The 23,661-nt window shown below is 54.0% G+C and overlaps 2 protein-coding genes across 22 annotated transcripts in view; one reads left to right on the forward strand and one right to left on the reverse strand.

Annotated features, from left to right (window-relative positions):
- Nucleotides 1–10,039, forward strand: part of LOC110259485 (uncharacterized) — a 183,750-nt gene extending 173,711 nt beyond the window's left edge. Inside the window, exons 4-9 of one of the 8 annotated variants that reach the window (XM_085014612.1) lie at nucleotides 464–1,323; nucleotides 1,969–2,258; nucleotides 2,387–4,308; nucleotides 4,566–4,749; nucleotides 6,011–6,241; nucleotides 7,942–9,506. Coding sequence is in view for 4 of the 8 variants with exons in the window: in XM_085014610.1 (XP_084870736.1) it covers nucleotides 464–536 (73 nt within the window). In the remaining 4 variants the exon portion in view is untranslated. Of the gene's footprint in view, nucleotides 1–463 lie in introns of all 8 variants that reach the window. The other 7 variants (XM_085014613.1, XM_085014610.1, XM_085014609.1 and 4 more) reach the window with 7 other exon arrangements.
- The window catches only part of MACROH2A1 (macroH2A.1 histone), an 88,560-nt gene that overhangs the window by 1,195 nt on the left and 63,704 nt on the right, over nucleotides 1–23,661 (reverse strand). For 5 of the 14 annotated variants that reach the window (NM_001244562.1, XM_021078354.2, XM_021078328.2 and 2 more), the window contains 3 exon segments: nucleotides 8,025–8,199; nucleotides 10,721–10,810; nucleotides 17,493–17,592. In NM_001244562.1, the coding sequence (NP_001231491.1) occupies nucleotides 8,025–8,199; nucleotides 10,721–10,810; nucleotides 17,493–17,592 (365 nt within the window). 14 annotated transcript variants of the gene reach the window in all.

Raw genomic sequence — 23,661 nt, forward strand, 5'->3', positions numbered from 1 at the left:
TGTGAGTGTTCACCTCCCAGCACACACCAGCACAGACACCCCACCGGCCCCAGGATCATGGAGCTGCGTGCAGGGCAATGACTCTGGCCGAGCAAGCCCTTATCTCAAGAGACAGCATCTCAGCCTCCGAGCCAAGTCGGTGGGAACTCACATACAATCCCACTTAAGGTAAACGTCACGTGGTGATGGACTCTAAATCTGGAATCAGGACTAGAAAGGCGGGTGCCCCTTTGCTCCGTGTGTGCCTGGGCTCTTTCCGGTCAGCCCAGCAGGTGCAGGTCCCAGGGGACTCGGGAGGACAGTGGCAGGAATGTGGCAGCTTGCCTAGTCTGGTGGAAAAAACATGGGCTTTGGAGCCAGTGGCCCTGGATTCAAATCGCAACTGGCTCCGGTTTACAGTTCAGGATGCTGTGGGCAAGAGTGAGGGGCCAGTCTCCGTGGGGATTTCTTTGTTCATCAGCAGAACCAGTCTCCAACCTGCCCTGAGCCTGTGGGTCCGCCGGTGTCCGGAGCGCTGGTGCCAGCTTCGGCCGTGACTCTCCTTCAGATGGGACACGTGCCTCCCGGCGAGAGCGTCTCAAACTTCTGGGCTCACATCAAGTGCCGTGAGTCGTGAGCCCCCTTGGCGGCTTCTTGTGGAGAGCCACGCTTAGCCGACTGCCAGCACCCAGGGCCACAGAGAAAACCATTCTGGCGACTTGCTTTTGATCAAGCAAGGCTTCACCCAGCTTGAGGGCGGACCCCTGATAACTCCTGGATGCTGTAGAAGTGAAGGCTGTTCCCAGGAGACTAGGGCTGTCGCCCCAGGCTTGTTGGCAACCTGTGCAGAGGATCCTGCGGCCGTAGGAGGGTGCGACCCAGAGTCAGGGGCTCCCCAGGCCTGAGGCACGCCGGCCAGGCAGCCAGCACGCCCAAGACAGCGGCCAGGGCCCTGGTCAGAGCTCCGTGGGCACTCCAGAGGTGTCTGGCCAGGACAGTGCCACTGGACAGGCAGCTTCCTCCCAGGGCTCCGTCCACCAGCAGAGTCGGGGTGACCACCATGTGCACCGGGATGGGTGGTGGCGGGGACCGTGCAGGGAGAAGGGCTGTGCTGGGGGTGGCGAGCGTAGGGACCCCACGGGGCAGGTCACCCCTCGCTCCCATCCCCACTCTGGGGCCTGCAGGCTCCTCTGGAAGCAGCTCTTCTCAGGCCCCCTGACTCGGCTGCCCTGCCTCTCTTCAGAGGCGTCAAGAAGCACGGGTGCTCCACTCTCCGGACAAGGTGCATGCTGGAAAGTGCTGGATGCAATCAACCCAACCTCCTGTCTTGGGGGCCTCTCTCCGGTGAGCATGTCCTGGGGAGCCCAGCTCCCACCCCTAGTCCTGAGAGGAACCAGGCTGGCTTTGGGGGAGGGTGTGCAGCCTAAAGTCACAGGGTCGCCTGAATAAGGGCTTGTCCTGAGCATCTCCCGAAGAGCACATGTTCATTTTCCCGCTGCAAATACAGCTGCTGCCCTGAGGACTCATCAGTTACAAGGGCCCATCCGTTTGCTTCCTGGTGAGGAGACCCTGAGGAGGAGGCAGCCGGCGGGCAGACGGCAGGAGCAGGGAGCATTCAGGCCAGGGGAGCTCCGAGGGCTTCGGACTCAGGCAGGGCTCGGCCTGTGGCCATGACCTGGCTGGGTGAGCGGGACTCTGCCCTAGAGGCCCAAGACCACATATCTACCAGCTCCCAGCTCCCCCAGTCCGGGTGCCCTCCTGCCCGTCTCCGCCTTGCACCCGCGCAGGTGCTGGGCCATGGCGAGGGCGTGTGGCACTTCCCTGCAGGGCAGCCTGCTGGTCACAGCCATCTCCCCTGGAGCCTGCCCGGCCTGTGCTGTCCCGGGCAGGCTTGGCCCAGCGCAGAGACGAGACACGGGGCCTGACCCTCGCTGACTGCGGGCACCCCGCCTGAGCGCGGCGCTCTCTGACACGGGCCTTCTCCCACAGCTTCGCACTCCTCCACCTTGGACCCCGACAAAGGGATGTGTGGCTCTGAGCGAAGGAAGGGACGTTGGTTCGTTCCCGCTCCCCCCCATCAGCAGTTCTCAGCTTTAGCCTCGGTCGGCGTCCCGGGGGCCGGCCAGAACGCCGCTGCCGGGCTCCACCCAGGAGTCTGATGAGGCAGGCGTGCGGACCAGGCTTTGAGAACCACTGCTCTACATGGAGCCATGGAGAACTTTATAACCTGAGCTTGCAGGGTGGGCCCAAAGGTTAAGAACCTGCACGTGAGGAGGAAGGTAGGGGTCAAAGGTCACAGACCTGCCGCGCCCACACCTGCATGCCCCACTGTCAAGGGAGCATGGGCTGCTCTGGTCTTGTCCTCCGTGGCTGCTGTTGGCTGAATGTGCATCTGACATGTTTCCAGGAAAACCTCTCGCTGCCAAGCCCGTCCCTCTGTCTGAGGCAGTCACAGCCTAGAGAAGAGACCCAGCCACGAGACTGTGGCTGCTCTGAGCCACGCAGGTGACCAGCAGGGAATGGAGGCGGCCCCGGCTTCCCTGACGTTTTCAGGTGAGCCCTGCAACGCTTTGTCGGAGGCAGAGCTGGAAGCATTTGGAGGACAATGGAACACATAAACAGATGCTGTCACACTGGTGCTTTGCCTGCAGAGACCTGCACCCTCGAGACAGGGCAGCAGTGGCACACGCCATGCCCTGGAGCCACACGGGATCTGAGTCCGGGCCCTCTCTCTGTGCCGTTTCCCCTCCGGGCTTGGGTAATCAAGCACTTATGGCCTGGGAAGGTGGTGAGTATGGAACCAAGCCATGCACAGTCCTCAATCGGGTGTCATCTATCAGGTGGAGTCTCGAAGGGTCTCTGTAAAGTCTCTCACAGTGGAAAACGGCCCCACGTCAGCTGGGACTAGGTGATGGCTGCTGTCTTTGCTGCTACCATGCTGGCAATGTCGGCATCAGGCCCCTAGAGAGCTGCCGCTCGGTCGTGCCCTGTCTTGGAGGGCCGTCCGCTTCAACTGCTGGCTGCTGTGGCGTGGCAGAGGCAACAGCTCGGGGGTCCCCTGGTGCCATACTGACCAGTTTCAGGAGAGCTGCTGGCCTGTGTGTCTCACTCCTCCTCTGGCTTCTTGGCTGGCTGGCCGGGTTCCCTTGTTGCTTGAATAACCACAACCCCTCTGAAGAGGCATCCCGCTGGGCCAGGTCTGGCCTTCTGCCCCCACCTCTGGCCCACTGCCTCTGTGATGGTCCGCCTGTTGCACCGCTGCAGTCTGTCTCCCGGATGAGACCAGATGCCACCTCCTCAAGGAGCGACAGCGCAAAGGCAGATTCCAGTTAGAACCTTAGCTGTTCTCTCAGCATTGGCTTCCTCCACAGGCACACGGACACCGCGTGGGGATGCAGGTGCTGCTGACCCAGAGAGCCGGGCGCTCCGCATAATCCCACTCGGCCCCCGACCAGAGGGCTGTGCGTATGGCGAGGGTCTCAAGTTCCTCTGGGGCCAAGTGCTGGCCATCCCACACGGAGCTTATCTTAGACTTTGACCTTGTTCACTGTCTAGTCTCGACCAGACGAAGATGTCTGAGCTCCCCCTCAAGTCATTCCAGTTGGGTCTGCAACAGCCTTTCCAAGTGTCTGGGGCCTCAGTTTCTCTGGCTGTTGCAAGGGGACCCCGGGGGCCTCTTGGGTCACCAGTTCAGTGATGGCTGGGGCTGTACCCACTGGTTACTTGTGCCACCGGGCCACCTGGATGGCAGAGATTTGGGGTCACACGGCTCAGCAGAGGGTTGATTCCCCCCAGCAGTGCTGGACCCGCCTTGTGTGGGCATGGCCAGGTGCCCCTGCTCCCAGGGAGCTCACATCCAGGGCTGGGCAGGCAGGCAGGCACACAGGGCTCCAGGCCAGAGGCTGGGTTGAACAGGCTGATCAGGGACCCAGAATTCCAGCGGGGAGAGGCTGTCTTCCCAGAAAATCCACCTGAGCTTTCAACCCTTCAGGACACAGACTAGGAACCTGACTCTGAAGACTGAGGAGAATAAACATGGATTCTAGATGGACTCAGGCTTTCTTGCTGGACCAGGCCAACCAGCTAGGTGTCTTGGCTGTTCGGGAGATGGACAGCGCAGGAAGGATGTCTCGGCAGCTTATGGGATGTAGGCAAAATGTCACTCCATGTGGAGCCGCTTCTGCCAGGACTGGGCCTCCATCACACTGAGTACCTGGGCCTTCCCAGGTCCTGTCTGGCTTTGGGTGACTCCCCAGCCAGCAGCTGCTCCATCCAGAGCAAGACAGATGAGCACCCATCAGGGTCCCCAGCTGAGAGCACTGGCTACAGGTGGGTGAAGCTACAATTCATGGATCCAACGCTGCCAAAGCTCGGGAGGCCCCGTACCTTCTCTCCCTGCGGGGCTCACACGTGTCGGGTTGATAAGTGGTTCTCCCCGACTCAGCTGGTCTCTGGCAGCTTTCCCTTTCTCTCTCTCTCTTTTCGAAGGCCCACGCATTGAGGGTAGGGAAGGCTGATGGCTCTGCTGGGACAGGTCAGGGAATTCCAAGTGGCATCTCAAGGTTCCTTAAAATCCACTCCGACAGACGGTGTGCCAGCAGTGAGGTGACTGCCAGCAGTGAGGTGACCGTCAGCAGGAACGGAGGAGGCGGGTCTGATGACCACAGAGGACAGGACGCAGGGGCTCCACATGCCCAATAGCGTGAACACTGAAGCCAAGGGCTTCCGATCAAATTCTGGCTCCGCCAAGTACACACCTCGGGACCTCCGGTGAGTGAGTGAACCCTCTAACCTTCGGTTTCTTTGCCCTTGAGTGGAATTAACAGTGTTGCTCACCTCGCAGGGTTGATGTGAGATGCTGGAGATAAAGGGTGTTAGCCCAGCACCAGGATTCAGTGAGGACCCGTAAAAGACAGCTTGAAGGAAAAGAATGGGTCCTCCTTTTAGGCCCCTAAATCTAAGGAGAGTTTACTCAAAGCCCCAAACTAGCTATTCCCCAAGTTCAGCCCCTCCAGAGGGGTCACCCCGTAATGTCAAACAGAGCTGAGAGAGTGAGGGATCCATCAATACAGTGACCAGAACGGCCAAGGACAGGGAGTCCAGATGCCAGAGGGGTCTCCTGAGGCCGGGGTCTCGTTCGCTCCAGTGGGCTCGAAGGCTGGAGGAAGGCAGTGTAGGGCTGCGGGCATCCTGCAGGTGCCCAATGCCGGGCTGTGGCTGCAAGAAAAGTGCTGCCACAGCTCCTTACCAGCATGTTTGCATTTATACTGTTTTAATTCCAACGTGACTTTTAGGCCGGAGACACTGGATGCCACAAACAAGCTGTTTTATTTCCCCTCCTAAACCCCACTATGATTTATAGGCCAGCTCTGGTATAATCCCATTCTTTGCTCATGAAGGAGAGGGCAGCTGTTTACATGGCTCCGTGGGGCAAGGTCTGCCTGACAGATGTGGGGTTGGGTGGCTGTGCACACGTGCTTGTCTTTGGCATTCTGCCCTCTTAAAAGCTTTCAACTGATTATTTTTTAAAACTTTTTAGTCCGTGAAAAAATGTAAATAAGTTTGTAATAACAGATGCTCTTTTATGGGCATTACTTTTATGCTTCAATTAAAAATTTCCCAATCATCAAATGAAAGAGCGTGAAATTATTACCTCCAATAAAGGCTCCTATTGCTTCTCTGCTCAGAAGCACCTTTCATCAGAGTAGATCAAAGTGCATCCGAAACACTAATTAACTGAGCCTCAGAACCCTCCGTGAGAAAGGGAAGTCCCACAGCCTCGCTAGCTGATAAGGCAGGCCAGGGACAGAGAGGGTGATTCATTTACCAAAGGTCACACAGCAGGGCTGTGCCAAAGAACAGAATTTCTATGTGAGCTGGGGGGGATGGGAAGGTGGGGAAAGTAGAAAGCTTGCTAATTAATAATGCTCAGACCCAAAAGCACTGTATTAAAAAAAAGAAAGAAAGAAAAAGGGACTTGAATTGACTCTAGGACTGAGCTGGGCACCTATTATCTAACCCACCTCCCCAGTTCCTGGGAAAGTTCGTTCTGCAGGTGCTTGCTGACCACTTTGAGAAGGATGCTCGTCTTTGCCAGGTTTCTTTCCGCGGCCAGTGAAAGGGCTTTCAGATGTTCTGGCAGCTCCTCTTTCCATATGCTTTAAATGGTGCTGACTTTTAGACTCATGTTAAGCGAGTGCTCTTGGCAGAAGAGAACGGAACAAAGATGTACAGTGACTGGAAACGCAATCCAAAACCACAGGTATGTGATCGGGGCGAACCTGCACGCTGGGGAGAAGCGGCACTTGTCCAATCTCAGGGTCCCTGGCCACAGCCCTTGGCGACACAGCTGTTCTGGTGCTCCAGCTTCTCTGTGCTAGTGAGCCCAAGGAGAGCCCACTCTCATGGTGCAGGGGACTGAGGCACCCTCGCCTGAAGGAGCACCTGGTCCAGGAGGCCTCGGCTGCCCAGAACCGCAGGGCAGGGAGCCAGGGCTGTAACAGAGACGCAGTACCCAGAGCTCCCCTCCAGGAGGGACTGCTTGTTCTGGCCCTGATGGAGGCAGGCAGTGACAGAGGCTCCAGAGGAAGATCTCTTCCCATAGAAAAGACGCCCACGGGCAGCCCAGGGGCATGCACCTGTGTGCCTGCAGGCAGGGCCTCCGGCTCCAGCGTCTCAGCTCTGCTGGAGCAGACATCCCAGGACAACGTGATAGGAATCCCACCCAGGACTAGTTCAGTCACTGGCACTTAAAGTATGGAACCTTCAGTGATGACACTGTTCGGGGAAGCAGAATTACAAGGCTGCCCCAAATGAAAATAGCACAATCCACTCTCCATCCTCCTCATGGGTTTGGAAGAGAAGTGCTTGGAGAAGGGCAGCTTCCTATCCCTACAAGGAACAGTTCTGAGGACTGTGACTCTGGCTCGCCCGGGAGGACAGTGCAGCCCGCCTGCCTCGGGTACCAGGAGGGAGAGATCCGGCAAGGCTCTTGATCCTCACGGGAAAGCCCAGGGGCAGCCACCTACTGACACAGAGCCCTGGGCCGGGGCAGCTCTGAAGGCCACGCTCCCTTTGCTTCAGTGACCACTACAGATACCAAGTCTTCCAGAGGCCTGTGGCTTAGATCCCTGGCAGGGAGGACCCTGGTAATGTGCTGGGCAGTAAGGCAGCCTCAGATGCAGCCCCTGTATCTTCACCACACAGAGTTCTCAAAGCACGTTCCCTTTGGAGAGCTCCTCTGGTTTATGGAGCAGCCCTGAAACGTTACATGGCGCGATGAGCAAGTCTGTTTTGCCGAGCAGAAGGTTGGCTTCAGAGGGGAAGCCATCACTCAGCTGGTGAGCCAGGCCCATGCGGTGCTGCTCTGATGGGCAAGGACCTGGGAGGCTATGTGCTGGCATTTGGGAGTGCCCCATCTGGGAGGGACTGTGGCTGTGTCCTTCCTGCCCCATCGGTGGTTCAAGGACTGCACCATGCCAGTGCTGCCCCCTGGGCTGTGTGTCTGTCTGAGGTCCAGCTGTGCTGCTTGGGGAGATTTCAGGGCTGGGAGGTAGGGGAGGCCTAGCCCTGTTTCACTGTCACGCATCTACCAGTTCTGTCCCCCTCATTAGCAGAGCAAGGACACAGGGAAAGCATGCAGGTTTGGGGGGCAGAGGATGCTGGGAACGCAAAGTAAGGGGCAGAGGATGTTCCCCGGGGAATAATACTGGGGTTTGCGGACAGACCTGTAACACCGCTGGGAGAGGGGCTGGGAGGGGCTCTCACGGTACCTCTGTAGTCACACCTCCCACCCATCGAAGTCCTAATGTCCTTCACGAGTCCCCCTCTAAGGGTACTTCTGTGATGACATCTGCTGGCACAGCTGAAGTTGGATCTTGTCCCCAGGCTTCCTGTCTCCCGGCATCTCAACTGTCTCTCCCAATTAATGTCTGTGTTTTTCCCGATGTCTCTGCCACAAAGGCAAGTGCTTTGCAGAGTCCCAGCTCCGCGGGTATGGGCTGAACACGCAGAGAAACACACCCACACCTGCTGTGGGCCCTTACCTGCCGCTGCCGATGGATGGAAAGGCGATGGACTTGAGCTTCTTATCGTCTGCCAGGGCCAAGCAGTTCTTCACTGTCTTTTCCAGAAGCTCCTCACACTTGTCTGCACCCCACACGGGACTGTTACAGTGGATCACAAACTTGGCGGGCAGGCCATGGCCCGCACTGACAGCAGCTGCAGGGAACAAGACAGGAGCAGTGAGCTGCGTCCCTCTGCAGAGCAGGAAGGGTGCCGACCCCAGGCCCGCACTCCAGCTCCAGTGGGTCTTCGCAGGCCTCTGACCACCTGGTCAGGGAGGGCCGCGGCTGCCTTGTGATTCCCAAGCTCATCATTCAGCCTCCTCCCTCGGTGGGGGGACTCCAAGCCAACGTCCACCCCTGGAAAGCTGGCATTAGGATGCGTGGCCCCCACCAGGAATTCTAGCCCCGGTCACAGGAAGCCCTCCCCCCTCCCCAAGCAGGCAGAGCCTCAACCATCTAACCTGACCGAATGTGTCGGAATGTTTGTGGCCTCAAATTAACTGCCTTTTGGGGTCTCCAACCCCCCTTTTCTCAAGTGGATTCATGTGCAGTTAATTATGAAGTATCTGTAAATCTCTCAGACACAGTTCCGAAGAAGCCTATTGGGAAAGTAACCCGACCAGCATGTCTGCTGCCCTCTTCTTCTCCCTGACTAACGGATGCTGTTTAGTTCTGACAGAATTAATTGGGCTGTTGTTACGATGGAATGGTTTTCCTTTCCTAGAAGAGGGGCCTTTTCCCTGCTCTAGATCGCCACAGCAGACCAGCCTGTCCGTCTTTCCTTTCCTTCTCTGCTCCTTGTTACATGGGAAGACAGAGGCCTTGGGTCTGCTCCCACCAGGCCTCAAATTAACTGCCTTTTGGGGTCTCCAACCACATCTCCCAGAGCATGTTCCAGGATTCCTGTTCTAAAAGTTGCAATGCTAAGAAGGTGGTTCTGGAACCAATGGGTATGGTGAGTGCTGCCAGCTAGACTTCGGTAAAGGCTCAAGTCTCCACTCACTGCTCCAGTAAGACACTCAAAATTTGTGATCAAGGGTCCCCTAAACAAGTTGGTGAGGAACACCAGCAGTGCCATCCAAGGGATGTGGGTGTCAACGGGTCAGGGACGGCGCTCGCTGACCCTGCAGAAAGTGATGTGTGGGGAATGTCTCCTGGTGCAGAAGCAAGCGCTCTGAACCCAGAGTCACACGTCTGCTTCTGAGTTTTGACTCTGCTTGCTGACAGGTTCGAGACTCTGGGCTGAAGTGCTGACCGACAGAAAACCTGACGCCGGAGGGCTGCCCTCCCCTGTCTGTCCGCATGCTAAGTAACTGCATGGAAAAGTCTGGAAAGAAACATGTTAGCAGTGCTTATCATTGGACAGAGGGACAGGGGCAGGTTATTTCCTTCATACTTAGAAAAGTTTTTCCCATGTACTTAAATTTTTTTAAAACATTTCGAAAATCTTAAAATCAAGAACATGTGTCTTGTTACTGTGACAAACATCTTTAGCTGTGCTAAATCTAATTAGCTTGCACCAGCTCTGGCTACAGTCTCACCAGCTATGTTTGGTGTGTGCTGGCATCAGGGCCACCTCTCATCACTCCTCCTGCTGAGGGTCACCCAAGGGGCTTGGACTGTGGCACCAATGGGAAGGACCCAGGGCCAGCACAGGGAGGTGGCAGGAAGGGGCTGAGGACTGGCCAGGAGCCCCGGTCTGGGCAGTCCCAAGGGGAGGTGCCTGGACACGCTGGGTACCTGTGCCCTCCTCAACTCTCTGCAATGCCATGCCCTTGGCAGGCAGAACAGAACTGGCAGGGCACAGGGAACCGGGCAAAAGAAATTCCACCCTCTTCTCCCCACTGGGACCCATGTCTAGCCCAGGAGGGGAGCTTAGTGCTGTCACTGGGGAAAGAGGGGGAAGGCCTGGGGCACCATCAGCGAAGGCCATGCAGATGTTACATAGTTAATTGCCGATGCCCCTTTTAAATAAAACTCATTTAAAAGACAAACACAGGATGTGAAAGACATAACGGGCGCCTGGGACCGTCTAGTAAGAAGAGACAAGGGGAGCCCAGAGAGAGGAAGAGCAGGGCCTGTGCGCACACAGCCTTACACACCATGCAGACTCCTCGGCCCTCGGGACCCTGTGTCCACCTCAGATCCCCCGTCCAGGCTGGCAGCAGTGAGAGGTGCCCTGCCTCGAGTCCTTGGCAATCATTTTCCTCACGTCACATTTGAAGTCATTTTCCTACCCCTTGCATCAGGAAAGGTGTAACTGCCAAATGAGAAGTGTGTATTTCTATTTTTCTCATTAAAAACACAGATGGCTGAAGGAAAATGACTCCGCTGCAGCTCTCATCAGCAGTTCTTGCAGATGGCTCAGTATCACTAGCCACACTGCTCGGCTCTTAGATCTGCCAGGCTTGGCTTCCGTGACTGCTTAAAATTTGAGGGCTAGACACCAAACATTTAGAAGCTATTTTCAGTAATAAAAAAAAAAAAAAATGCAAAGGCAATTTCCACAACCTGAAGTTCCCCTGACACGTTGTATGGGATACAAGTCTAACAGGCTTTCTCCAGCCTCTGCTGGGAGCGAACCATGCACGTCTGATTCTAAGCTGTCTCATCAGGCAGCTCCCCTGGCCTGGCCTGCGCCCCACCCAGGTCCGCACGTTGCTGCCCCACCTCACCTCCGGCTACTTCCAAGGGCCCGTTCTTTTTCCGGAGTTCCAGAACAGCTTCCACAAACTCCTTGCCACCCTTCTTCTCCAGCGTGTTTCCTAGACAAGGACAGAGGGAGGTCAGGCTGCCACTCGCGTGCCTCGGGTCACACACAGACACTTAGCATGTCAGGTGATTTCATACTTCACATGATCTGACCGGCTACAGTTTCAGACAGCTGCAGAACAGGGACGAAGCCTTGGCTGAGTGGGAAAAGCGCAGTTTAGAAGGGATTCCCCATCGGCCAGTTCCCCCATGGCTGGTCAGGGAGCTGTCTTTGCTGCCCCCTTCCCTGGGGGTTGCTTGGGGTGACCGTGGACATGCCAGAGATGCAGGGGAGATGGGAGACGCCTGCTGCTTACAAGTATGCCTCCCCTGCACGCTCTTCGCCAGCATGAGAAACCAGATGGCAGCGGCTCTCAAGACTGATGCCGCTCCTGGATTTTCTCCGCACTCTCTGGGGAGAACCCCCAAGTAAGGAGGTTTTGGAAGAGGCACCCCACGCTTCCATCAGGTAGCTAGCTTGGCTCCTGGTGGCAGGCCTGGAAGAAAGCACTCAGATTTGGCCACCTCTGGACCAGCTTAGTTCCTGTTTTGCAGCTTTGGTGTCATAGGTGAATACAAAAAGAAAAAAAAAATGGCCTCAGACAGTATTTCCTTAATCGCACTAATGATTCAGAATCATTTTAGGCCAAGGAGAGCAACATCAGAAGCAGAGCTTAAAGATGAACTTGTATTATTTTATCAAAGCTTGGAAAGAAAGGTAACTGTTTAGGACCAGATTTTTTTTTTAATTCAGAAAATCAAATGGCAGCAGGGAGCATTGTTCTTGGATTAGGGTACCTGCTGAGGAATCAATTCCTGCCATGAAGGCCATCGTCCCAAACAAGATTACCAACACCTGTAAGGCCTGTGGGCTCAAGGGCTCGTGTAGGGCAGTGAGCAGCCCTTCAGGTCTGGCCAGAAGGGAGAGTCGCCATCTTCCGTAAGCTCTGGTTCCTCAGTTGTGCACATTTTAAAGTACATTCCTCATGAGAGGATGAAATACTCCCCTTAAGATTCACCGTTTTTCTTGGGAAATTCCAGGTGCCCCTGGCACATTCTGGTATGGGTCAGTCAGGGCGCGCGGGGACGCACCAGCCCCGCTTCTCTTGGGATTCGCCCTGGAATGACTAGGTCTGCTTATCTCAGGGAAACCTGCCGAAGGTGCATGTTGTTCGGGCAGGGTGAACTAACCCCAGGAAGTGTCTAGAAGGAAAAGCAGCCGGCCTGGGCACTGTCACAAGTAAGACAGCACTGGCGCTGATGGCAGGCCATCACCCATAAGGAGCTCTCAGCGAAGAGAAGGCCCGCCTTTCAGCCGGAACTTAACCTGGGAGCCGTGACGGGGAATCCAGCTTCCCTCCGCGTGAGCCCGGACTGCCCGCAAGCCTTCGCCTGTCTTAGAAAGCAGTGAAGTGGGCTTTAAACGACAGAGCTGTCCGGAGGGAAAAAACATCCACTGCAGAGGTTTTTACCAGCAGAGGTGGCGGCCTCGGCACGTTTCTGACAAAGTGCAGCATCCGAAACAGAGGCTGAAGGGGCTTAAGGGAGCAGGCTTGGCCCCGAGGCTCAAGTCCGGCCGCCAGGAAGTGGAGACTCTGAGTGAGACCCGATTACAGGTTCACCCGAAATATCTACGCAGTTGAAAACAATGACTCTGAGGTCTGGAGCTGCTGGATCCTAAACGCTGGTGCCCAGCTGGGCCTGGTCAAGCCTCCGCTTCTCACCCGCCCTCCACGGACGGGCAGATACAAACATGCTCCAGGCAGGACTAGCGCAGGTCCGCATTCCCTATCCTAGCTCCTCCTTGAGGAAAAGTGGGACATTGGGAAGGTGAGGGAACATCAGTGCTGTATGAATACTGCCAACTCCTTTCTGAAATAGAAAATATTAAGACAACGGGCTGCCTTATAATTAAAGGTGTTTTATCTTAGGAAGAGTGTTTACTTTAAAATTTTTTACTTATAATTAAATCTTGCTTTAATTAGAAGTGAAATTTGCAAGCTAAATTACACTTAATGCATTTCCCAAACTTAAAAATTGAACCTTAGACCGCAGGCAATCAACCCGGTCAGGACTTGACTCCTACACACACATATGTATGCACATGTTCATGTAGACACACGTGTACTTTTTAACAAGAAACAGGCCCATTTCAACTGTGTTGTCAACACTCTTAATGTAAGATTCTTGCTTTTTAGGCTTAACTTCAGGGTTAATCATAAAGCAATTGACTTATTTGCCCCCAAGCATAAACATGTGTTACTCCCATGAGAACAAGAACCATTATTTCATGCTTAGAAAGCAGGCATAAGTATCAGTGTTCAAACCAGCCTAAGCGAAAATTTAGGCTTGGACAAATGTCAGGCTCAGCCTGTGGTCTATTTCACTGTTAGAAAGAACTTTTGATGGGTAAAAGTTAATCACTGGGGCTAAGCATTCCTGCACTCGCATTCCTTCTTCCAGCAGTCTCGAGACTCGGGAATTCACACCGAATATGCCAAGTGGAGTGATTACATCCTTGCTTCCTCTTTTCCCCTCTCACACATCAAAGTGGGAGCTGGAACCAATTGAGACCATGTGTGAATCTGGTTGACCGTTGTTTTGGTATTGGAAGAGAGCTGGGCTCAGTACTAGTTTGGGCTGGTTCGCTGAGAAAAAAGCACTGAGGCGCGCTTTGGAAGACCTGGGTTCTGGTCCTGGCACGGCCTCTTCTCCTCGGCCAGGCAGGCTTTTGGACCTGCTGTGACAGTGTCAGTGAATGATGTGCCATGTGATGCTGGCTGAGCTCCGGCAGACGGGTTACTTACACGTCACAGAGGCTGCTCGTGCCCACCCTGTGCAAACGAATGGGCTGAGGGCAAGTGTGGCAGAGGGAGAAGCACTAGCCCTGCCATCATTCCAAGGAGACCAGGTCTGGTCACGGTCACAGAAGGACTGGGCACTTCTGGGCTGGGGGGTGGGGGGGACAGTTGGCTCTGCCTGTTACCCTAGCTGGTCCCCACGGGCCTCAGAGCTTCCAGCTCCACCTCCTGGCCTGGCTAATCCTGAGGAAACGTCTTCACAGCCACAGCAGGTGGGCCTTTGCTCCCTCGCTCAGACTGAGTGAGATTCTCCTGCCTTCGAAGTGTCCTAGTGTCCATTTCGCCCACAGGCGGATGGCAGGATGAACCCAGACCTTCGTTACTCCAGCCTGAAAGATACGCCCTTCGCTGTTCGCTTATTTTCCTCCAAGCAAGTTCATCCTTTCCACCACGTTTTCATTTGGTGAAGAAAGAAAGTATCTTTCTCTTAAGCTGCCTGCCTTAGGGGCTCTTAAACGCCTCCAAAATCTTGTGGAACGGGGAGTTTATTTTCATTGCCTACAGCCTGATTTCACTTGGGCCTGATTGACTTGACAAATCCTGACTTTCCGTCCAGTCTGTCTTTCCACCCATGTCCAAAATGCAAAATGCCCAGGGGGGCAATTAGCCCAAATCAGAGTGCCGGGCAGACTGTGACAGCAGGCTTAGCGAGCGACACTGAACAGAGCTGGACGACCAGACTGCTGAGCTGCTGCCCCTCCGGTGTCCGGGACACTCACGCAAAGCGTGACACCCTCTTCTTCAAGACGGCTTCACTTCTGCCCTAAGACATGGATCCATTCTCTTTGGAAGCTGGTATGTGAGTCTACACTCAGAATGCTGCTCTCAGGGTCAGCACATCTACTGTGAAAACCACAGAGGCACATGAGAGCGAGAAGATAAACCATGAGCCACCAACCAGGAGCCAGGCATGAAGCCAGGTGCTCTGCTTACACGATCTCATGGCATTCTCACTTTTACCACTCTTCTACGGAGGAGGAGGAACCAAGGCCCTGAGGAGGTAGGTGACTTGCCCCAGGCCTCCTACCCAGTAAAAGGTAAGGTCAGGATTCAGGCTCCTCCCACCTAGCCCCAAACCTGAGCTTTTTCGCCGTCACACCGGGATGCTTCCTAGGCAGCCGGCACCCGACGTCCTCTCTCTGCCTCACCTCACCCTCGGCGACTCAGCGCCGAAGCCAACTGACATGCGTCTCAGCTGCTGGGGAGGGAAGGTGCTTCCTGGGTCTAGGACAGTGTTTGCCAAGAGTGGCCCAGGGACACCACATCGGAATGAGGTGACTTTCGTGCACATAAGTTCTGAGAACCCCTGAGTGTGGGAGGCTGTTCTAAAACTGCCCCCACGGGCACCTGAGGCTCGAAGGCCCTTTTTAGGACTGATGGTGTTTCTGGCACAGACCTGTGCCCAAGCAGCCCTGGGTGTCTGGCCCACAGAAGGGGTCTTGGGTGCCGCTCAGCTGATCTGGCCGCATCCCCCTCACAGCTCCAGGCACCAGTGCACCCAGTCTCCAACAAAGCTGGGCCTCAGGAAGCAGGTGAAGAAATGATGTTGCTGAACCAGGTTCCAAACCAGAAGTGTGCCCATCCATGAGCTGCATGATGCAACCTGGCTGAGAGCTCGCTGGATTTCTCGCATTCACAACCCCGGGATGGGAGACCTGGGGAAGGTCAGGACAGCTGGAAGTGTGAAATGAATGCAGCCCTGCATAGCTGTCAAAGGATCAAGCTGTCTGCGGCGGCCGACTGACCATGCACACACACACTCGGCAGCACCCGGCTAGGCATTACCTACTTCACCACCGGTGTAGAAGTCAGTGTTTGTCGGGTGAACGACAGCGTCACTGTCGATCGAGGCAATGTCAGCCTGTACAACTTGCAACTATAACAGGTAAACAAATGTATATCAACTGTGTTGGACCGAGACCCACGCACAGGCACATTTACTAAGGCCCCAATGGCAGGGCTGGCCTACCTGGTCGATTCCAACATATGAGCCAAAAGGGCAATCAGTCCACGAAGTGTGCGCACACGTGGATGGGGGTGAGGAGAGGAGGAGGAATATCAAATGTGACATGTTTAAATTAAACATTTGCATGACAAGTCCAAAAAAAGAGAAACACACACATGAGATCATTTCCAAAGGTTAAAAGAAATAACAAAACAACGAATGCCCCGTTTCACTTCGCAAACGCCTGTAAGACTGGCACCCCACTGAGAAGGCTACTAAAACATGGCATCTGTTTTTTAAAAATGTGGACTATCAGGCCAACCAAAACAACAAGTTTCTCCATTTTGTCGACAGCAGTCACCTTTCTGGGTTTGAGTTTATGCTTGTGATGGTCATCATTTTGTGTACCTTCAAGGGACATCTCTTGAAAAGTGAGAAAACAGTATAGCTATGTGCAGAGAAATGCCTTGCCTTTTCCTTTCAGTGTGTAAGAATATTGCTCTAGGCCTACCTTTTATTCTAATAAATTCCATTTTTAAAAATACATCACAAGTAGGATCTTTGCTTTTTCCAGATTGTGAACTTTTTTTTTTTTTTTTTTTTTAAGAGTACCTGTTTAAGGCAATTGGAAAACAAGTCCAAGCAGGGCATTCTTGAGTCCGTTTCTCATGTCATCAGCGCACAATTATACCCAGCCCACTATTATTACAGCCAGTGCACTTTTATACCTGGTGCGCTCTTTTACACCCAGCCCACTACTATACCCAGTGCACTATTACACCCAGCGCACTATTATACCCAGTGTGCTATTACACCCAGCGCACTATTATACCCAGTGTGCTATTACATCCAGCCCGCTATTACACCCAGTGCGCTACTATACCCAGTATGTTATACCCAGGATGCTATTATACCCAGCCCACTATTATACCCGGGCCTGGGCTCTGAAATGAGCATCTCTCCCAGTAGGGAAATCTGCCATCTTACAAAGGAAGCCAAAGATGGGAGCCTAAGGTACACAAAACATACCCAGGTCAGCATCAGGCATGAGGCTGCCTAGGTGGGCATCTGCTAGCCTGTTGCCCCTGGCAAGGCTCACAGCTAAGAGGGCAGGAGCCTTTGGCATGCCCCTAGCTGACAGCTCCTCTCTGCAAAGGTAAAGCCACAGGGTGGGACACCTGAGGGAAACCTCTCAGCCTTCCCTGAACCATCCGGCCTCCTGTGCAGGGAGACACCGTGGCTCTGGGGCAACTTTCCACAGGAAGAGCTCACTCAGAAAGAGTATCTGCCCTTCTTTTGAGTAGCATACCCGAGCCAAATAATGCACGAAGGTGGCACTCAGTCATATACTGTTTTCAGTTGTAGGAAAAGTTGAAGTGACAGTAAGTGGTAAATTTAGGGGAAGCCAATTGGCTGACGGAGTAAAACAGCTTAATGGTATACGGATGTAGCTTAATTGTCTCCCTTCTCAAGTGTTTTCATGCTTTGTTTGCGTGTCATTTCTAATTAAGGCTTAAATGGAGAAACTATCATTTTGTAGTTACCTGAGATTTTTTCAGTCTAAAATAAATAAATAAGCAAACACAGTTTAAAACATCCCCCCCAAGTAACCAGCAGTCAGTGTGATCGTTATGGAAGAGAATTTAGATGGCAGTACATTTGCAATCAAGAGGAAAGCGGCCGATCGCATGTCGTGGGACGGGACCACATCGTTCCCACTGGGAACGGCTTGGACTTTAAGCAGACGTTCAACGTCTACACGCAAACGTGAATCTTGGATTTGAGAATTTGGTTTGGTCATCTGAAGTTTGGGAGGATGAAGAGCCTAAATTCTGGGTTCCATAACTTTTCATCTGACAGCTGATGGTGCCAAACCCCATCCCCAATTACCTAGGTCATCTTTAAGGTCAATGTCAGCATTGGTAGGATTGATTATGGCCTCCACCTCAAAGCCGGCTAAATTACTGATTTCACTGTGAATAAGGTTCAGCTGAAAAGAAAAGCATGAGGTGGGAGATAACAGGACAGCCGGGAAGTCACAGAGCCGTGAGCCTTGGGATACAGATGGAGGGCAGTGGACACTCGAGGTGCACCAGGCACCAAGGGGGAGAGGGAGTCACTGGCTAAAATGAAGCCATTTCAAACACGAGACTCGAGGGCAGCTTGGATGCTGAAAAGAAGCAAGCTAGGCTGAGGGTCCAGAACCTGTTGGGTGATGCCTGCGGCCAAAGGGAGACATAAGCTACATTAGGATGGTGGATCCAGTTCCCTTTAAAAGAACTTCACCTGGGGGCCAAAGTACAGCAGCTGTCAGCACCCAGAGCGGATCCCTCATTGCTGGGGCAGGGTGTGGTGCTGTGTGTGCCCGCTCTCTTTGGAGCACTGAGATGATGCAGAAGTCCTGGCTGGTTTGGGCAAACCCCTAGTAGCTCTGCCAAGTGGCCCTGGGTCTTTCAGGCTGTCCCCCTCACTGTGACTACTGGCTGGCTGGCTCTTCTGCCCTGCTCAGAGGGAGGGGCGAGGAGCAATACTGGTCCTAGGAACACCTAATTTGAAGTGCCTGTCAGTCACGTAATGCAGCAGTTCTGGTGACACCAAGGAAGAGACACAGCAGTTCTCTAGCAAGACAGGGTGTCTTTTAAACTGTGTCCATCTTGCTGGTGAGGCTGCTCTGAGGCCCAAGAGGGAGATCATTTTCCTGAGTGAGTTTTACGAGTACCCGTCCCCACACCTGAGTCTGTCAAGAGCCACTGAAGGCCCCTCCCTCCCTCCCCACTGCTATTCTGGGGCCACAGCAACCCTCCGTCTGAGAGGAACCCTAAGTTCCAGACCGGCTGGCAGAGGGGCAGGGGAACTAGCTGGCACAGAACTCCCATGCTGGGTCCTCCTCTTCCCTTCCTCTCCTCAGGTCCAAGCTCCTGCAGCAAAGTGCTCACATGCTCTCTCTCAGCAAAGATGCTGCTTCTTCAGGGACACCAAGTCCTGACAGCTGCAGCAGACAGCAATGCCCGAGCAGCCCCAGAGCAGCTGGGGCCCAAGACAAACTGCCATCCTGGCGGGGGACGCCGAGCGCACCCACAAGGCCCGGCAGGGCAGGCGGCTTTGTCCGGGCACTCACTCCCGGGAGGCTCTTGGCAACCAATCTCCAAGTCACTGAATTTCTGGGGCCAAATATTTTGTTCAAAACGGAACCAAACAAAAAGACCTGACGTTCTATAAGCAGCAGAAACATAAACCCACATTTCTGATTCCCAGAAGAGTCTCAAGAAAGAGAACTGCTTAGACTAAAAGTTGTGGAAATGCATTTGGTCTTATGGACAGGCCAGGACTCTGGCTGCCCTCCCAGCCCCAGCGTGGTGGGCCTCATTTTCAGTTAGGCTCAGAGAGAGAAGAGGTAAAGCCCTCTCCGCCTGGACTTTCTGGGGTATGGTTCCCAGCACTGCAGGGAGATTGGGGCCACTGACCTTCCTGAGGCTGAAGGAAGTCCACTGGGGTGACTTCACACAGTCACGCTCTCAGAAGCATAGACCCTGGTGCCAGGACAGAGGCACAGCAAAGAGCATCAGGGCAAAGGTGCCAAGAGCTGTGCTCAGGGAGAAGGGGTGTGCTGGGCACACACGGGGACAGGACGTGGTAGGGGTGGCTGTCCTCAAGGCAAGTAAGGCTCAGGGTTGAGGACAGGGTAAAGGGTTTGATTATGACATCATGGGAAGTGCGGCATATGATTTCAAGCAAACGCTATTCATAAAAACTCAAATTAGGTCAATACTCCCTGCTCCCCATCAAAAATAAGAACCCAGACTTTGGGAAGCAGGAGGGTGTTGGGGGAGAAAGCAAAAGGAGGAAAAAGGGAAAGAAACACTCCACTTGGTGCTGTGGGTGAGTACACTTTTAAAACATCTATGAGATTCCTTTTTTGTTTAAAAACTATACATGCTTAAATTCTTATAATTCACACTATTTTTCTCAATTGTATTTCTGGATTTGTATTCAGAAATGCCCCAGTGGACAATCAGCTATTTCCAAGGGCTCTGATTCACTAGCCAGGGAGAGCCTAATACAGTGTCTCTGACTCGGCCTGGGGAGGACTCCCCCTTCTTTCTAGGGGAATGGGCTTTCTGGAGAAACAGAGATGCTTCATGGCCTTGCTGAAGCGAGGGCCATGCAACCAGAACTCAGGTTCCTCAGAGAATTCTCCATTCACTCCAGGCTCATCACCTTCCCTCTGACCAGAAGCAGCCCTGCTCCCTGAAGCATAGAATCCTCCAAGTTAGGGAGCCAATGCCACCAGCATCAAGAGGCTCCAGCTAACCGTCACTCCCACCTGAATCTGGGTTTCCCCGCCATGTTCTCCTGGGTGCCAGCCCAGCACACATCCTCAGCGGGAGGGGCTGAGGCACAAAAGAGTTTTGCTCTCAAAAAATGTACGGGTGCCGTGCTGGGAGTGGGTCTGTATTGGTGTGTGTGGGAGAACAAAGGGGAGGGGAGAAGACAGACTGCTTCGGGCACCTGGAAAGGCAGACGGGCAATCGCCTTGGCTTGGGCACGCAGGACCGGTGCGCAGAAGCTGACAGTGAGATGATCACGAACAAAGACGGGAGCGGGAGGAGCACAGGCGGTGTATGCACATGCCTGCAAAGGAGCCCGCTGCATGGGGAACACTCGCCAACCCCTGGTAAGGCCACAACAGCCGTCCAGTCCCAACAAGTCCCAGGTCCCCCTAAAGCCCACCCAGGATCAAATCCCCCCCCGCCCAGGCCTCTCAGCTAAAGGAGCAGACAGCTGGTCGAAGCACAAGGCAGAGCAGGGGTCTTTGTGAGCTGGGAAATCAGATTTCTGGGGAAGAGGGAGAATTCCCAAGTTGAGTCTGTCTTCCCGGGAGGAGGGTCACTGATGATTTCAGAATTTGAATAAGGTAACTGCTTCCTTGTCTTAACACTGGGAAAGATGAAAAACTAAGTTGCGAACCAGAGCATGGGGAAGTTAGAGGATCTATGAAGACTGCGGGCCCCTGGAAGAGCGAACAAAGAGCACTGCCAGGTCGAGAGCAAAAAGGGGGTCCCACTTGGCTGCAGAGCTGGGAGAAGGGACTGGGCCAAATGTCCTGCGGGATCTCCTCCTCCACCGGGGATCTATGTGCTCCTCTCGGAAGGCTGTGCTGCAGCCAGGCCCCCAGATCCACAGGACCCGAGTCTCCCCTCAGGTGGGTATGCCCACTGAGCGCTGTGGTCTGCTCCTGATGTGAATTCGTTTGGGTTTAAGCTCCTTGGAGGCACAGAGAGGGCTGCCTCCTGCCTGAGGGCCATACAATGCTCAAGACAATGCTCAGGATTCTGCAAGCCCAGAAACAGAGCTGGTTTCAATGTCAAACATCCAGACCTAACTCTGAGATGAAATGAACAAACCCTCCCCTTGAAAGCAGGGCTGGCAAAGCCAGCGCTTAGGGACTGGGCCCTTGGCCTGGCAGGGACCTGAGGGGGCTCAGAGCCATCCTGGAAGAAAGGGTGGTACCCACCTATGTGGGAAGGTCTGGACGTAGCCTGCCCATGATAAGCAAGGCGCTGGTGGCTTAGAGCTACTGAATAGACATCCACTCTGCCTTAACATGACTTACCTCGCTACAGGAAATAGTGCAATACTATTTTTTGCTGTTTTGTTTTTTTTTTTTTTTTTAGGGCTGCACCCACAGCATATGGAGTTCCCAGGCTAGAGGTCGAATGAGAGCTGTAGCCACTGGTCTACACCACAGCCACAACAACGCCAGATCCGAGCCGCGTCTGAGATCTACACCTACAACCCACTGCAACGCCTGATCATTAACCCACTGAGCGAGGCCAGGGATACTGGTCAGGTTCATTTCCTCTGAGCCATGACGGGAACTCCTTTTTATTTTAACACGTACTATCAGAAATTCCATTTTAGGAATAGAAGTGATCATTAACGAGTATCTGAGGGACATGCTGAGTTTAGTATCTCTCATTTCCCTCAAAATGGACAAGGAGAAAGACTGGCCAGTCTTCCTTGCCCGTCACGTAAAATGTAACCATTTTCCTATCCCGAGTCCACTTCAAGGAGGATGGAGCGCGAGGTCCTCACAGAACTACTTCTGCTTCCTCACAGGGAACCCCGTGCTCCCCGCAGCCTGCTCCCGGGCCCGCTCCCGCCCTGGCCTCTGGGGTGAAGGGGCTCCTTCCTCTGTGCTATGCCGCCCGGCCTGCCCGCATCCCCGGCCTGCATTCCCCCAGAAGGCTCAGGCCTAGTGGCAGCATCGCTAGGTTCCAGGCTAGAATGTGCCACACAACGATAAGGCCACAAGGCTGTGGGCACTGATGGGGGCCAGCAGCATGGCTTCATCCGCATCCTGAACTAGCTCAGAAGGCAGCCGTCCACCACAGGGTGGAAGGGGGGGCGGCCCTTCTTTCCCCATCACTGCTTCCAGAGCTCCCTCGCTCCTGCCCCCCGCCCTCAGGACCAGGGTGTCTGGATCTGAGAGAGAAAACCCGCGGTACCTGCCCTGGAGGCCCATGGCCGCGCTCCTGACGGGAGGCACACAGACTCGCTCGGGCCCCCTGACGCTGCCTTTCCAACCGCTTCCCACCGCAGACTCTTCCCGGGAAGCCCATCTCACCTACACCGCTGACACACATGTGCAGAAATACACATCAGAAGTACTGTCGCTGGACATGAAACATTTTAAATCTCTGAAAAGAAGCTGGGACTCCCCAGTGAATCGCAAAGCCAAAACACGTAGTCGCTTCCGATTCACAGCACCACCTTCCTTTGGCCAACGAGTCAACCACGTGTGTGAACACTGGGTCAAGTCAGAGAGTAATGAGCGTGATGACTCCCGAGAGGTCGGTATGTAAAATACATCATCATCAACAACAATTAGACTCCAGGCTCCTAAGCCCTGGCCAGCTTCTCTGGGCGACGAGCTTAGCAACCAGCCTTACAGGCCTGTAGTGAGAACACAGTATCGCCTTTCTGACCTCGGCTTGCCGGCACTATTCTGGCACTGGTTTCACCACCACTGGTGGAAAATAAGATTCGCGGACACAGGGTAAAGTACCCTTTCTGAAAGATTTTCTAAAGTCTAAGTCTAAACTAACGTCCGTAATAATGACATTTTAAAATGTGCTTTACATAAAAATTCTTATGATCAGCTGGACTGCTCTTGCCCTTTTTACACTGTATGCCACGACTTTCACCCAAGAGTTACAACTAATAACGAGCCGGAAAGAAATGCTTCAAAATAAGGCTCCCAACTACGAACGCTCCATCTCACACTGCAGGGGCACAGGGCTCCACGAAGGGAGGCTGGGACACTAGTTTCTAACAGGGTTCCCAAGGTGACTCGAGATGCCCCTTTATTGTGACCCTACTTCTGGGGAAACATGGTCGACTCTGCTAAAGGGTATCTGCAGGGCTGCCCTGGTGGAAGCACACTGACTGCAGAGTCTCACCGTAGTCTGGGGTTCTGTTCTCACCACTCACACCTGCCTGTGAGATGCGGAAAAGAAAGTGGGAGTCCCCTCTGCTTCTGCACTCGGAACCCTCCTCTCATGCTTGACCATGTTACCCTGGGCTCCAGCTCAACCAATCCTTTCTACGCCGCCTCCAAAAAGTCAAGATGTCAAACAGACACATCGGAGTCACTGTCAAGCCTACTCTTTTTTTTCCCTCTATTTCTTAAATAATGTTAGGATGCCTGTCCATGATTATAGGGTATCAGTGCCTCTCTATAGCTTTTTGGACCTCCCCTCCCCAACCCTGAGTGGGGTACACTCAGTATTAGCTGGATTCGTACTTTGAGGCACCTTCCTGCCTGTGGCACCTGGTCCTGCAGCCTGAGACCGGGTGAAACCAAAACGGAGACAGTGCTGCTTGGTTGCCAAGGAGCCAGTGCACAGTCTGCGGCCTCTGATGCCGCCCTTCCAGGACTCATGGGAGCCCAGACGAGGCCCTGATCCCAAGGCCCACAAGGGCATCTCGTTGGTATGGGGCCGTCTGTACAGTTGATTACTGCTCCTGCGGGATGTGTGAGTTTGTCCCCCAAGGG

The sequence above is a fragment of the Sus scrofa genome, chromosome 2 (assembly GCF_054392235.1).
Source record: "Sus scrofa isolate SSC_HxYL_T2T_F1_AM1 chromosome 2, Sscrofa_HxYL_maternal_Yorkshire_Landrace_v2.0, whole genome shotgun sequence".
Lineage (NCBI taxonomy): Eukaryota > Metazoa > Chordata > Mammalia > Artiodactyla > Suidae > Sus > Sus scrofa.